Here is a 14,110-nt window from a genome sequence, read left to right as displayed (position 1 = left end):
AGTCAGGTTTTATGTTGGTATGATAGCTGGCCGCAATCATCCCCTCCCGCCTTCAGTGGCGGGCTGCGTTTCCCACAGTGCAATGTCAGGAACATCATTGCAATACATTTGCATCTCATTATAGGGCCCATACATGGTAGTCATACCCGTCCCCACAGTGCAACACACAATTGGCTTCAAAGGGCATACGCCTGGTGAGCAGACCTCCAAGAGGGGGTTTGAAGGTGAGCACAGCACTCACCTACAGACTCCACAGACTCAAGGGGTTGACTCAGGGATACCAGGGTCTGACTTGGGGATACTGGGGTGGACGCAGAGTGGTCCTTCGGAGACTAATGCTGATAAATCTCTCTCTTTGATACTGCAGTGAGCAAAACCTAGAGCCTGGTGATCTCACTGTCATTCTTCTTGCTCATAGGCAGGAGGGAAGAAGAAGGCAGCAATGGGGGTGCCTGGCTCACCAAAGGCAGGAGCAGAACCGTAAAGAGGAAGAGGTAGCAGGGCCTGCTCTGCACATAGAGAGTGAACCCCAGAGAGCTGTCACCCGGGGTCTAACATGCCTGCAGATGTCCAGGAACCAGTGTTGCTGAATGCTAATCGTGTCCAAGGAATTGGTTGGTCACCTCCGCCACCCTCTGCAGGATTTAGCACCACGGGGACTTGGAGGGCATCCACTGCCCACGTCACTGAAAGTTACAGCAACGCTCAATTTGTACGCGACTCTTTCCACAGGTGACCTCTGCAGGTTTTTGCAAGCCTACACGCACAAGTGCATCCAGGAGGTGATGGACGCTATTTTCGAGAGGGCAGACAGCTTCATCCATTTTGAATGGGATCAGGCAAACCAGGATGCAAGAGCTTTGGGCAAATCTCCCCTTCTCCGTAGGTGCAGGGTACCATCACCTGTACTCATGTAACACTCAGATCTTCGGGGCATCAAGTACTGAACTATGTGAACTGCAAGGGCTTCCACTGAATGTTCAGCCAGTCTGCGACCGCACCAAACACATCCTGCAGGTGTGTGCTTTTGGGGGCCGGGGGAAGACCTGGTCAAGTCTGGCTCTGGGTGTTTAAACAGTTATTCTGGAATTAGAAGTGAATCCTTTCCTTCGAACTCTTTCAGAGTAACTCTCAGGGGAAAACTGGCAGAACCATCCAAAGTTAGCGATTTAAACCATTCCCAGCACCGCTCAATTGTCTCGAGGAAGTTAACACTTCTGGACAATTACCTGATGTGGAAACTTCCTGGAGGGATTCTCCAGTGCATCACTGGGGTACCCTCCAAATGCAATGCTGGGGAGCCAGGAGGTTATGGGCCATGGGATTCTTAGGGGGTTTGACAGGGTAGATGCTGAGAGGATGCTTCCCCGAATGGGTAGATGCTGAGAGGATGCTTCCCCGACAGGGTAGATGCTGAGAGGATGCTTCCCCTTGTACCTGTGGATGAAATCTTTTGGCACCAAGTGCTACATTATATGATGGGAAAATCCGCTTTTGCCAATGGCAGGCTCAACACAGCTTTTCCACCCGCTATTGACTTTTGCCGTTTTCCAAGACAATCTTGTCCAGTGAGTTTTAAAATTAATCTATTCAATCCCATTGTAGTGCCATATGTGTTTTTTTAATACATTCCAGGTCTACAAGATTATGAGAGGCATGGACAGAGTGGATAGTCAGAAGCTTTTCCCCAGGGTGGAAGAGTCAATGACTAGGGGGCACAGGTTTAAGGTGCGAGGGGCAAGGTTTAAAGGCAGGTACGAGGCAGATTTTTTTACACGGAGAGCAATGGGTGCCTGGAACTCGTTGCCGGGGGAGGTAGTGGAAGCGGATACGATAGTGACTTTTAAGGGGCGTCTTGACAAATCCATGAATAGGATGGGAATAGAGGGATGTGGTCCTCGGAAGGGTAGGGGGTTTTAGTTCAGTCAGGCAGCATGGTCGGTACAGGCTTGGAGGGCCGAAGGGCCTGTTCCTGTGCTGTAATTTTCTTTGCTCTTTGTTCTTTGAGACAACACAGATTATTGACTGTGTTCTAGTGTGGCACAGCCTCCAGAAACACTGGTCCTTCCTGCAGTCCACATCGCCTTCAGACATACTATACTTGTGCTACACTGCTGCAACAGATCTTAATGGTTTCCCTCTTGTGGCTTTCAACCTCTTTGAGTGTCCTCTCCTCAGGTTGCAACTCCTCATTTTCCAATGTATCCTGTCATCTAAGACTTGGTGCTGTATGGCAGTTGTGAGTCGTACAGACTGCTCTTTGCATTCACAGGATGAATTCCAGTGTTTTAACTCCAATTTGGGATAAATAACTCGATGCTTGAATGAGTTCATTCTAGGGCAGAGTTCCCTTTATTGTCAAGCCTTTAGTGAGGTAGCTAGCTCCCTGAAGGGGTGTGCATCTCTTTTTGCTTCCAAGCTGCTTTCAGACGCACAGCGGGGTAGGAAGCAAAAAAGGTTTGGCGTTGGGTCAATGAAGCAACATGGGCAACAATTAAAGCACAAGCAATTTTAGGGGTAGAGGTACTAATTGTGTTCCCAACATGAATGTACACAATTGCTCTCTCGTCATATTCACGCACCAGGAGCTTCTCTGATTCCATGGGCAGAACTTTTATTGAAATTTCAGTGTGGGAAGAATAACCCATCTAAAATTAACAAATAGCTCGTTAAGGCTCTTAATGAGCTTGTTGTCAGCTCATTAAGGACCAGCTTGAAATTTTCTTTATAACACAGAGACTCAACCATAGCAGGGAATGAATCAAAACAATGCGACAGCAGCAAGAAGAGGGGAGGCCTTCATTCACAGCTATCATGGTGTGCAGTGTCTGCAGAATTAACTGTAATATCTCTCCACTCTGGGCAAGTGCATTTGGGAAAGCAGCTTTGGGGGGGTGGGCAGGTTCTTCTGCATACAGACTCCATGGGTTCATGAGAGAGGCTTTGGGAAGACTCTATATTCCAACTGAAAGGAAGGACTTAACAGGAAATGAGAATAAACTACTCAGTGATAGAACTGACTAGCAATAAGGAGAAGTATCTCCAGGAAGAGAAGCAGACCCCTCGGGAACAGAGGCACAGAGGTGAGGAATGAGGGGCAGAAAGATTACAAAGGAAAAGCTACTGGGCCTTTCGAGTACGTCCCTGTCATCAATACCATCGAAGGCTGCGGCTGTCTCAGAGGACAGTCATTTCACTTGTACGCCTCGTTGAGGGTTCTATGGTTTGGCAGGAGCCATGGTCAGACTGTTCTGTAGCTGTAAAAGTTACAATGGCTTTACACTTTCTTTTGCAACTGGTTTCTTCCAAGGAGTGGTAGCAGACATTGGTGGCATTTCACAGGGAGCACTACATCATTGCATCATGGAGGTAATGGATACTATATTCGAGAGGGAAGGTGGATAATGGCACTCAAGCTTAAAGGGATTTGCTGAATTCCTCAGGTGCACCCATGACTGACCAGCCAGGGAAATTCCTCAACAGGAAGGGATTCCACTCCTTAAACATTCAGCCAGTATACAAGCACAGCAAGTGCTTTATACAGGTGTGTGTGTGCACTATCTTGGAAGCTACCATGACACCTTTAACCTCCAGCAGCTTTTCACAGAATACTCGGAAATCGGTAGAATAGGAATTAAGCTTATCCCTTGAAGAGATGGCTTATGACACACTAAGGGTTGACACCTGAGCATAAGGGTCATCAATGAGCAGGCCACTGGTTTCCTGAAGATGAGGGTCAGGTGCCAAGTCCCTTGACTGGTTGGGTGGCACCCTCCAGTGTTGCACCTCCAGGATCTTGCGCATTGTGATAGTCTGCTGTACTTTCTAAAATATAACTCTTTTGAACGATGTCAATCTTGAAGAAAGAGAAGTACTGGAATGGCACAGCTTCTCAGAGAGGAAGGAAGCAGAGGAGGAAAACAAGAAGCAGGTTGGAGGAGAATTGGAGAGCGGTCCCCATGCTTTGCCGGAACGTAGCCATGGTACACTCAGGAAGCACAGCGTATATCAAGATGGCAGGCACACTAGGGCCACTCTGATCCCAATATATTTCACTGAGCAAGACTCCGTCTGCAGGATACTTGGAGAGGAGATTCTCCATTGAGGGCGGGCATGGTGGCACAGTGGTTAGCACTGCTGCCTCACAGCGCCAGGGACCCGGGTTCAATTCCCAGCTTGGGTCACTGTCTGTGTGAAGTTTGCACCTTCTCCCCATGTCTGCGTGGGTTTCCTCCGGGTGCTCCGGTTTCCTCCCACAGTCCGAAAGACGTGCTGGTTAGGTGGATTGGCCGTGTTAAATTCTCCCTCAGTGTACCCGAACAGGAATGTGGCGACTAGGGGTTTCACAGTAACTTCATTGCAATGTTAGTGTAAGCCTACTTGTAGCATTAATAAATAAACTCTAAACTTTAATCTAAGTAAGAGCAAGCATTTGTTAAGAATGAACATCAGCAGTTCTTCCAATGGAAAAACACTGGAAGGATCTAGAGTCTCCACCTGACACACTCTTTCCCAACACACTCCTTCGTTTTGCTAACCCTTCCTGTGAGATGAAGAAAAGTGTCACGACGACAATGCCTCATTACTTGTAGCTTTTCATTCACATAAGGTATTGTAGTCTCCTGTTGAATAGTGCTCAGGCTATGAACTAAGCTTATGGGTCATCAATGCTGCTGCATACACTTCTCTCCTATGGTCAACACAACTCTATACTCCCTCAGATGTTCTCCTCTTTTGCATTCTGGTGACTGCTGACCAGGAGGTGTGACATCTGCATCTCTCTTTGGACTCACATTACCAGACCCAAGCAGGTCATTGAAACGTTACCTGCACTGAAACCAGCTCCTCCTCATCCCTCTGCTGTTGACCTCACGAGCCATATCCAGTCATGGCTTCTTGGCCTACTTTGCAGGCCTTACCATGTCTCTGGCTAGGAATAGGTCATTTCTTAATGATGTCACTCCCTCCAGCAGCACCTTAAATGAGGTATCAGAAAAAAGACCTTGGCACAGGGCCCCACCTTACCCACTGCTCAGCTTCTCCTTCTGTTGTGGAGACAAATTGCAACCACAGCAATGGCTCCCACTCAAGCTTTAGATTGGGTGCATGGCTTCCTGTGTCCCCCGCCGCTAATGGATGGGAAACAGAACTCCAAACCAATTGAACTAATTTCCAATTGTAATTGCAAGCATGTGAATTGCCGACACAGAGCAGGGCAATGCATTGTCCCATCAGTCAGCCTCTGCTTTGTAAAATGTAAGAACACTCTGGGGAGGGTTTCCTTTGAGTTCTTCCATGAGTGCCTCACCTTCATTTTCTCTGCTTCAGAATCTACGAGCGAGTTATGACATCCAAGTTACAATAAGGAACTATCAGCGATTTCACTTCCTGGGTTAAGTGGTCACTCCTTTGAAAAGGCTGCCCTCGTGGTAATGAGCTGTCTCCTCCATATATTCCTTTAGTGATGTAAAACATTCTTACTGGTCCTTCTGTTCCATTGAATTTCAGAACAGCATTTTAGCAAAATAGCAGTTAGCTCTGCTACAATCATTCAGGAAGCACAAAGGTAAAAATAGATTTATAGACATGTCACTGCCATCCACAATACTAAAAATACTGCAAATTAAGCCAAAGCCTCAACCTCAAAACAGTCAACATATGATTTTGTACAAAAAAATTATCAATATTTTAATTATAATCATAAAGGTAAGAATATATCAATCAAGCACTTTAAAATTGTATTAACATGTACAAGTGAATAACTAAACAAGAAAAAAATCTACCTTAGAATTCATAATAAGGCAATTATCACGATACACTGCAGTAAAAACTACTTAATGATTCCATTACCATTGGTCACTCTCCACATCTAACATGAGGCAGTAAACACTGGAATAACTCACTATCGTGGGGTTTAAAGTCAGGCCTTGTGCTGTGTGAATGGAAGTGACCTGGGTTTGTGGTTCCGGCTGTTTCAGAGGTACAGGCGACATAGGAAGGGATTGTACAGTAGGCTGAGCTTGTAAGGCCTGTTGAAGCTGTGTAGGCTGGAGTGCAGGATTCAACACTGGTGCAGCTGAAAGACAATTAGGACAAAAAAAAAACCAGTGGTCAGAATCGGGCACAATTTTTTTAAAATCCCAAATTATTCTGTTACAGATAACAGAGAAACTTCTCACTCTTGGATTTACAACAACTTCAGCCAATAAAGTACATTCTCCATTGATTCCTTCTTAGTACATGGGCTAAATGTTCCAGTCTCTGGATCGTCACAGGCCAGATATAATTCTGAGCTGCGCATCAGGACCCTGCGGAACTCCTAATGTGTCATCAACCTATGTGGGAATTGCCCCTCAAGTTTAAACTTCCAATGGGCAACTCCCTTGTTACCCATTGCCCTCCACAGTACTTCCCTGAATAGTTAATCAGATAGTTTAAAACCTAGTCTCACTCCTAGGTGAATACAACCGACCACCAAATCCCATCCAATTACCCATCTCGACTATCCCCAACTGCATTTCCAACCTGATTACCCATCTGACCCCTCAACTACTGCCCAGCCCTGCCCCAATCCCGGCCACACAAACCTGATTACCCCTACTACCCACCCTACACATTCACTAACATTCAAACTGCAACTTTAAACTTACCATACAGTTGCTAGTTCCATAAAAAGGAAGCATGTCCTGTCTTTCCCTGACTTTGTAACGCATAAATAGAGTTCCCGAATAACTGCATTTATCTGAAAGCTGGGATCGGAAGATCCCAGAAAAAATGCACAGTGGCGTTGAGATGGATAACTTGCAAGTGCAGTGGAACTCCGACTATCAAATGCTGCTGGAGCCATTATGTACATGGGTCAGGGGTGCCTATACCCTCTGCAGGCATTCTGCTGTCCGTAGAGCTGTGGGTCCCAAGAAGAGCCAGGGCCGAGGTTGAGTGAGGGTGAGATTGGCTGAGGGAGAGTGAGGGAGCGTGCAGGTGAGTGTGTGTGTGAGGTTGTGTGTGTGTGTGGCTCCCATTAAAAATAACAGAAAGGAAAGACTGGTAAGTATTTCTTGAATAAAATAACTTTCATATTATAGTAAATGTGTAGATATGAGACTTAGAAACAACTCGGAAGTTTGGTTTTGTATGCTTTTTTAAATTCATTTGTGGGACATGGGCGTCGCTGGCTGGGACAGCATTTATTGCCCATCCCTAGTTGCCCGAGGGCAGTTGAGAGTCAACCACATTGCTGTGGCTCTGGAGTCACATGTAGGCCAGACCAGGTAAGGACGGCAGATTTCCTTCCCTAAAGGACATTAGTGATCCAGATGGGTTTGTACCGAATGTGCAAGAATAATTTTATTTGTGGTTTAATTCTTCACTATAAAGAAAATGTTTCTCATGGCTGGAATAGTTTGGGAAACTCTGACATAGATAGTTATTGTGACATCATAGATAACTGGTATTGCTTCAAATGACAGTGTGGTAGAGAGGTTTACCATTCAAAATGATGCTGTTATGTGATCTAGATTTTCTTTTTGACAAGTTCCATAAATCTGAAGAAAAGGCCAGACAGTGACTCTGAACTGGGTTACTTTGCTGATATGATGCCAGACATTCAAATATGTTCCGCAGGCTTGTTAGTCCAAGTTAAGCACACATATTCCGTGTTTATTTAAACAACACAAGGTTCATGGGTTAGAGAGCTTAAAAGCCACATTTTTACACCCTATTCGTTAAGGGCCTTTTTCTGCCGCAAACAGAATTGAGTTTGGACAAAATCAAGAAAACTTTGTGTGGGTTCTGTTTTGTGGAAGATTACACATGTAATGATGCTGAACAATGCGTGAGATTTATTAATGGAATACACTTGGATGATTGAATCATCAGAACAGATTGAAGTACTGCCTTCAAAGAATGCAGGCAGCTTGGGCGAGGAAAATCTGGTGTCAGGTACGTGATGAATATACGACAGATCATGACACTGGCAGAGAAGGATTTGGAAAAATTGGTCCAGATGCAGAATTTAAGTTTTATAAGTGTATTTATTTATTAGTCACAAGTAGGCTTACATTAACACTGCAATGAAGTTACTGTGAAAATCCCCCAGTCGCCACACTCCTGTTCGGGTACACTGAGGGAGAATTTAGCACGGCCAATGCATCTAACTAGCACGTCTTTCGGACTGTGGGAGGAAACTAGAACACCCGGAGGAAACCCATGCAGACATAGGAACACAGGAATTAGGAGCAGAGGTGGGCAAATTCAGCCCTTTGAGCCTGCTCCACCATTCAATCAGATCATGGCTGATCTCTCCCTGCTCTCAAATCCACCTCCCTACCTGTTCCCTGTATCTCTCTTTCCCTTTTTTCTATTAGAAATATATCTATCTCCTTCTTGAAACCATTCAACAATTCAGAGTCCACCCCGCTATGGGGCAACGAGTTCCACAAATTCACCCCCCTCTGCAAGAAGTAGTTACTCCTCACGGGCAGTGACCCAAGTCGGGAATTGAACCCGGGTCCCTGGCGCTGAGGGGCAGCAGTGCTAACTACTGTGCCATCCGATGCATCCTTCCATTGGCCCAATGAACTCTTTTTACAGTTTCAAAAAAGAAATGCCCAGTTTCTGAGGTGAAATGTTTGTGTTCAATTTTGGTTCCTTCTAAAGTTGAAATTATCAATCTTAATTGTGATGTTAGTGTACCTTTAAGAGTTTTTTCTATTCATGCTCACAGCCTAGGTGATGTCATTGTTGGGAGGAGGAAAAAACTGTGGGCAGATCAGGTGACAGGAGTTCATTTTCAGTTTCAGTTTTAGAAGGGACAGCAAGCTGAAAAGAAGTGTTTTCCCTCTCTCCTTGTTTTTTGAAAATTCTGTTGGTTCGCTGAAAACAAGATCTTGTTTTCCTGAAGGGTGAAAATCTGCTGTTGTTGGTGGCTGGACCAGAATCTCTCTGGGGTTTTGGGAAGCTGTCTTGTCTTCAAACTGTTCTGAGTGAATCCAGAGAACGGCAGACTTCAACCAAAGGACTCAAATTCCCTTATCATGTGAGCAGTAGACTTTGCTGTGTTGGACCTGTTTGAAGGGTTTTGTATGTGACAAGGGTTTTAGTTTGATTGGAACATATTAGCTATCTTTGTTAAGAGTTATACATTATGGTGGTTGTTCTGTTTCTTGTATGTAATTGATAAAGTTCTTGCTGATTTTCTTACTATGCATGTTAACTATATTCTTAAGTAAACTTTGTTTGATAAAAGCTCCCTACTGGGTCTTTTGATTCATACCTGAAGTGGAACAAATCATGCTTATCCAAGCCAAATTCAAGAGGCAAAACTTATGATCCAAGCAGGCTCCATAAAACACTTTGGAGTTTCTAACCTGAGCCATAACATCATAAAAACCAAAAAAATACAGTTGAGAGTGGAAGTTACAAATGTGAAACTACTTCGTTATACTTGCCCTAACGCAGCTTTTACATGGAACACGGTACAGAAAATTATTTTCCTGCCATCACTTTTAACACAACAGTTCAGTGCATAAGTTGGGGGCTTAACTTGTGAAATTGTCAAAAGTCAATTATAAAAACATAGAAAAGCTACAGCACAAAACAGGCCCTTCGGCCCCACAAGTTGTGCTGAACATATCCCTACCTTCTAGGCCTACTTATAACCCTCCATCCAATTAAGTCCCATGTACTCATCCAGGATAGCTGACTCATTCGTAATTGTAGGATCAGAGGGCGGGATTTTATGGCCTTGCTCCTCCCAAAACCATAAAATCCTGCCCGAGGTCAAGGGACCTTTCCATTGTCCGCCCCTCGTCTGTTCCGATTCGGTGGCAGGCGGGGCGGTACAATTCCAGCCATTCACTTTAGTAGAACTGCACAAGTTTAAAGCTTGATGAAATCTAATTCTAGGATGTCGAGCCACATTTCTGATGACTGGGGAGGGGGAGAAACAGCAAGAAGACCTTGGCCAGCTGGCACTGGAGGTGACCCACTGGATCTAGCCATGAATCTAATGTTCCACCAGAGACAAAGAATCCTGGAACTCACAGGGGAGCTCTATTTTGGCCAGCTTGTTACTTACTGGGAGGCTATCACCAGGATGTGCAATGTTACGAGCTAAGGCCGAGAGGTGTAGTCCTCGAGCAATATCTAACTATTTGTACCAATTGAGGGAACAATGACCCTGAACCTTTTCAACATAGTCATCCCAGGCAACTGCAGGAAATCTGCGTCAGAGCAACTAGATGGCAGCACATCTGGCTCCATCAAACAGATGGCATGCCAAGACCTATATCCATTTCAACATGGAGCCGAAACAGCAGATGAAGTGGCAGATATATTTCTTCTGAAATTATGGATTCCCTAGCCTACAGAGTTACACTGACACTACTTAGGTTACAGTTCAAGAATCTCCAAATCACAGAATCACAGAATTGTTATGGCGCAGAAGGAGGCCGTTTGGCCCATCGTGCTCTCCAAACGAGCATCATGACTTAGTGCCATTCCCTGCCTTTTCCCCTGATGGGGGTAGTATAGAATTCTTAGTATAAGACCCTTCATTTTAGTTTTACTATAATAAGTAGACTAGGGTAAGGTGATTATGAAGTGCCTGATATACAGTGAGAATTCACAATGTGCCTGGAACAAAATATGCAAAGGTATTATAAATTGCAACGGTATTATAAACTATATAACCACAAATTAACCAAGTATTACAAGCTTAAACTGTATTTTCAATATATATGTATTGTGCGCCTTGGCCAACTTCGTTCTGAATGCAGCATGATGGGAAACACAGTGGAAGACAGACCAAATTCTTTTAATACAATGGAGCACAGAAAGGCAGCTTCTCTGATCTGTTTTTGGATATACAAAAACAAGTTTAATATGCCTGGTTTGCAAGGGAGTGGATTCGTTCATGGGTAGCGAGGCTGGAGAAGTCTCACAATCTGATAAGGAGAGGCCAGATTCAGGCAAAGAATGACTCCTTTTGCCAATTAAGATTCACAGCGGCAAGCAGTGGCCTTCGTTACCGGAAACGACGTGGGTTAGGTTCCCTCGGTAACGGGGGAGGAACCTACAGGGGCAATGAGCTAATGCTTCCTGTTGACAGGTGGAACGTTATTGGCTAAGGTAATAATGTGCAATATTGTGATTGGACCCTCCAGTCTGATTGACGAGGCTGGGCAGGTTTTTTGAAATGTTCAGAATGATATAATAATTTTACCTTGCAGTATTAGCTCAGAGAGGACAGGCAACCCTCATTGACTATGTCTCTCTCCTGATGCATGCATTAGCAAATAAATTCCTTTTCATTCTTTAACTATACACTGCTTTTCGTAGTCTTTGTATTGGTTGAGTGAGGTCAACTAAATACAGCGCATCCCAGTGGGACAGCTCAGAAAATTCCTCTTACATCCCCGTACCCTGCACATTGTTTCTATTCAAATAATCATCTAATGCCCTCTTGAATGCCTCGATTAAACCTGCCTCTACCACACTTCCTGGCAGTGCATTCCAGACCCAAACCGCTCACTGTGTGAAAAAGTTTCTCTCACATCACATTGGCTTCTTTTGCAAATCACTTTAAAACTGCGCCCTCTCATTCTTGATCCTTTTACGAGTGGGAACAATTTCTCCCCATCTCCTATGTTCAATCTCCTCATGATTTTGAACATCTCTATCAAATCTCCTCTTAGCCTTCTACTCTCCAAGGAGAACAGTCCCAACTTCTCCAATCTCTCCTCATAACTGAAGTTTCCCATCCCTGGAACCATTCTTGTAAACCTCTTCTGCGCTCTCTCCAATGTGTTCACATCCTTCCTATAGTGTGGCGGCCAGAACTGTACACAATATTCCAGCTGAGGTCTAGCTAATGCCTTATATAAATTCAGTATTATCTCCTTGCTGTTGGGAAGACTGGAGGATGATGGCCAGCGCCCCTGCATTTTCCACTCTCACTTCCTTCAATATCCTTGGGTGCATCTCATCCGGTCCCGGTGGCTTGTCAACTTGCAGTACCAATAGTTTATCCAATACCTCCTCCTTATCAATTTTGAATCCTTCTAGGGACAATTTCCTTATCTGTCACCATGGTTTGGGTAACACTGGTGATTTCCTTTATAGGTGATTGCCAACATTTCTGCTACCTTGGACTTGTTTACTTGATCTACACTTCCCTGCTGTCACCTTTCACTGCAATATGGGAGCAGCTTCTGCAGTTATAGGGTGGACCATGGACCAGTATCAGCTTTATGAACAGAAGCTGCAGCAACAGTGCTGCCTTCTCCTTAGCCAGCTGCTGCTCCACAGGATAGAGGGGATGATGACAGAGCTCCTGTTCAAAGTGGATAATGCCCTCAACACTGTTCACACAGGCAGAGGATCAGCTTCTGACATGACTGAGCAGCAGTGCATCAGACTTTTGAAGGAGATTTTTGCTGACAGCCTTCCAAGAGGGTCAGGCGGGCGCCCACTGTCAAGGTCAGTGAAATTTGTTCTTTCCAGGAATGTGCTGGCGATATTTGCAAAATCTTACACTCTGCTCAGCATAAGTGCATCTTCCAGGAGACAGATGCCATGTTTGTCAAGACTGTGACTTACGTCCAGTCTGGTACTAATAAAGTCCGTGAGAAGCAAAGGGCTCTCATATCTGCTACAGTGGCTGGAATTCCAGAAGGTACAAAGAAGGCACCCTCATATCAACTCCCAGTAGTTGCCAATCAAATTCCATCCGTGTTCAGCTGCACTGTGACCATCAGAAAGCTTTCATGTACGCCTGTGCAAAATATCCCGGAAGCTGCCGTGATGCCTTCATAAAGCATATCTCCCATAGGTCTTTGCACCTCCAGAGTCAGTAGATGGCTCACAGGGGACGGTTCTCCCAGCTAGAGCAGTGCAATGGGCCGGGAGACATCAGTGGAGGCCATTTAGCAGGCTCTCCACTGGGCATTATGGCCTCCGTGCATCTCCGGGGCCTGGATTTCCGGCGGCGTCAGCTCCGCGCCGATTTAAATATTAAAATTTGAATCTGCATCCGATGAGTCGTCCCAGGACTGAAGTCTCCAGTTCACTCCAGTGGAGTTTACAATAGCTCCCCACTAATGGGGAGCTAGTGGCCCGACCCTGCTGGACGGAAGAAAGGCCATTGAGGCCCCACTCCCCCCAGGAGGTCTGGGGTAAGGCGGGTTGCCCCCTGGGCATTGTCACCCTGGCACTGCTGAAGGGGCAAAGTGGCAATGCCCAAAGGGCACCTTGGCACCACCCACTGGGCATTGGGCAGTGCCAAGGGGGCAGGGCCAGAAGGGGCAGGGCCTGTTGGAGGAGATTGGTGGAAGTGGGGCCCCACTGCCACTCTACACTTGGGATCAGTGGCAGGAGGGAAGGGGCTGATCAGGACTGGCCGTCGGCGGGGTGGGGAACATTGGGGCTGGCCCAGAGATGTCCGGGACGCCAGCATTCGAGTGGTGAGGGGCTCTGCAAGCCAGCGATGGGGTGGTTGCTGTGCTAGCCAGCGATCAGGAGGCTGGCAGTGAGGGGCCACAGCACATGCGCCGATCTCGGCTCTGACGGATTGGTGCATGCACAGTGGCTGCCTCAGCGCTGTGCTGCCGGCCTCTCCAGTGGGAAGAAGCCCATCCCACTGATTTTCAGAGTGAATCTCCCTGAGGCACTCTGAAATGCACAGAGTGAGGGAGATTCATTTTGAAAATCACGCTGAAAAATCCAGCGGGAGTTACTCCTGTTTTTACGTGAATTCGGCACTTCAATATTTCTGGGAGAATCCCGGCCGACATATGGCACAGATACATGCCACTCAAGATTTATGTTCTACTTTTACCACGCTCCTCTCATCCTTCATCACCGACATCTATCAGTAGAACCCGACAGCCTGTTCCCCCTCATACACCAGTCTAGCTTCAGTTTAAATCCATCTGTGCCATTCACTTCAACAACTCTGCTGTGGGAGTGAGTTCCACATTCTTTCCACGCTCCCTGTGGGAGAGAGTTCCACATTCTCACCACTGTTCCGCTGGGAGTGAGTTCCAAATTCCCACCATATTCCCTGTGGGAGTGAGTTCCACATTCTCCCCACTCTGCCTGTAGGAGTGAG

The 14,110-nt window shown here is 46.0% G+C and overlaps 1 protein-coding gene across 1 annotated transcript in view; it reads right to left on the bottom strand.

The window, feature by feature from the left end:
* Positions 1-14,110, bottom strand: part of pou6f1 (POU class 6 homeobox 1) — a 161,313-nt gene that overhangs the window by 33,301 nt on the left and 113,902 nt on the right. Inside the window, exon 5 of the mRNA XM_078200995.1 lies at positions 5,904-6,076. Coding sequence (XP_078057121.1) covers positions 5,904-6,076 — 173 coding nt within the window. The remainder of the gene's footprint in view (positions 1-5,903; positions 6,077-14,110) is intronic.

This window comes from Mustelus asterias, chromosome X, assembly GCF_964213995.1.
Source record: "Mustelus asterias chromosome X, sMusAst1.hap1.1, whole genome shotgun sequence".
Taxonomy (NCBI): domain Eukaryota; kingdom Metazoa; phylum Chordata; class Chondrichthyes; order Carcharhiniformes; family Triakidae; genus Mustelus; species Mustelus asterias.
Note: the sequence above shows the minus strand (reverse complement) of the source record. Positions and strands in the feature narration are given on the sequence as shown.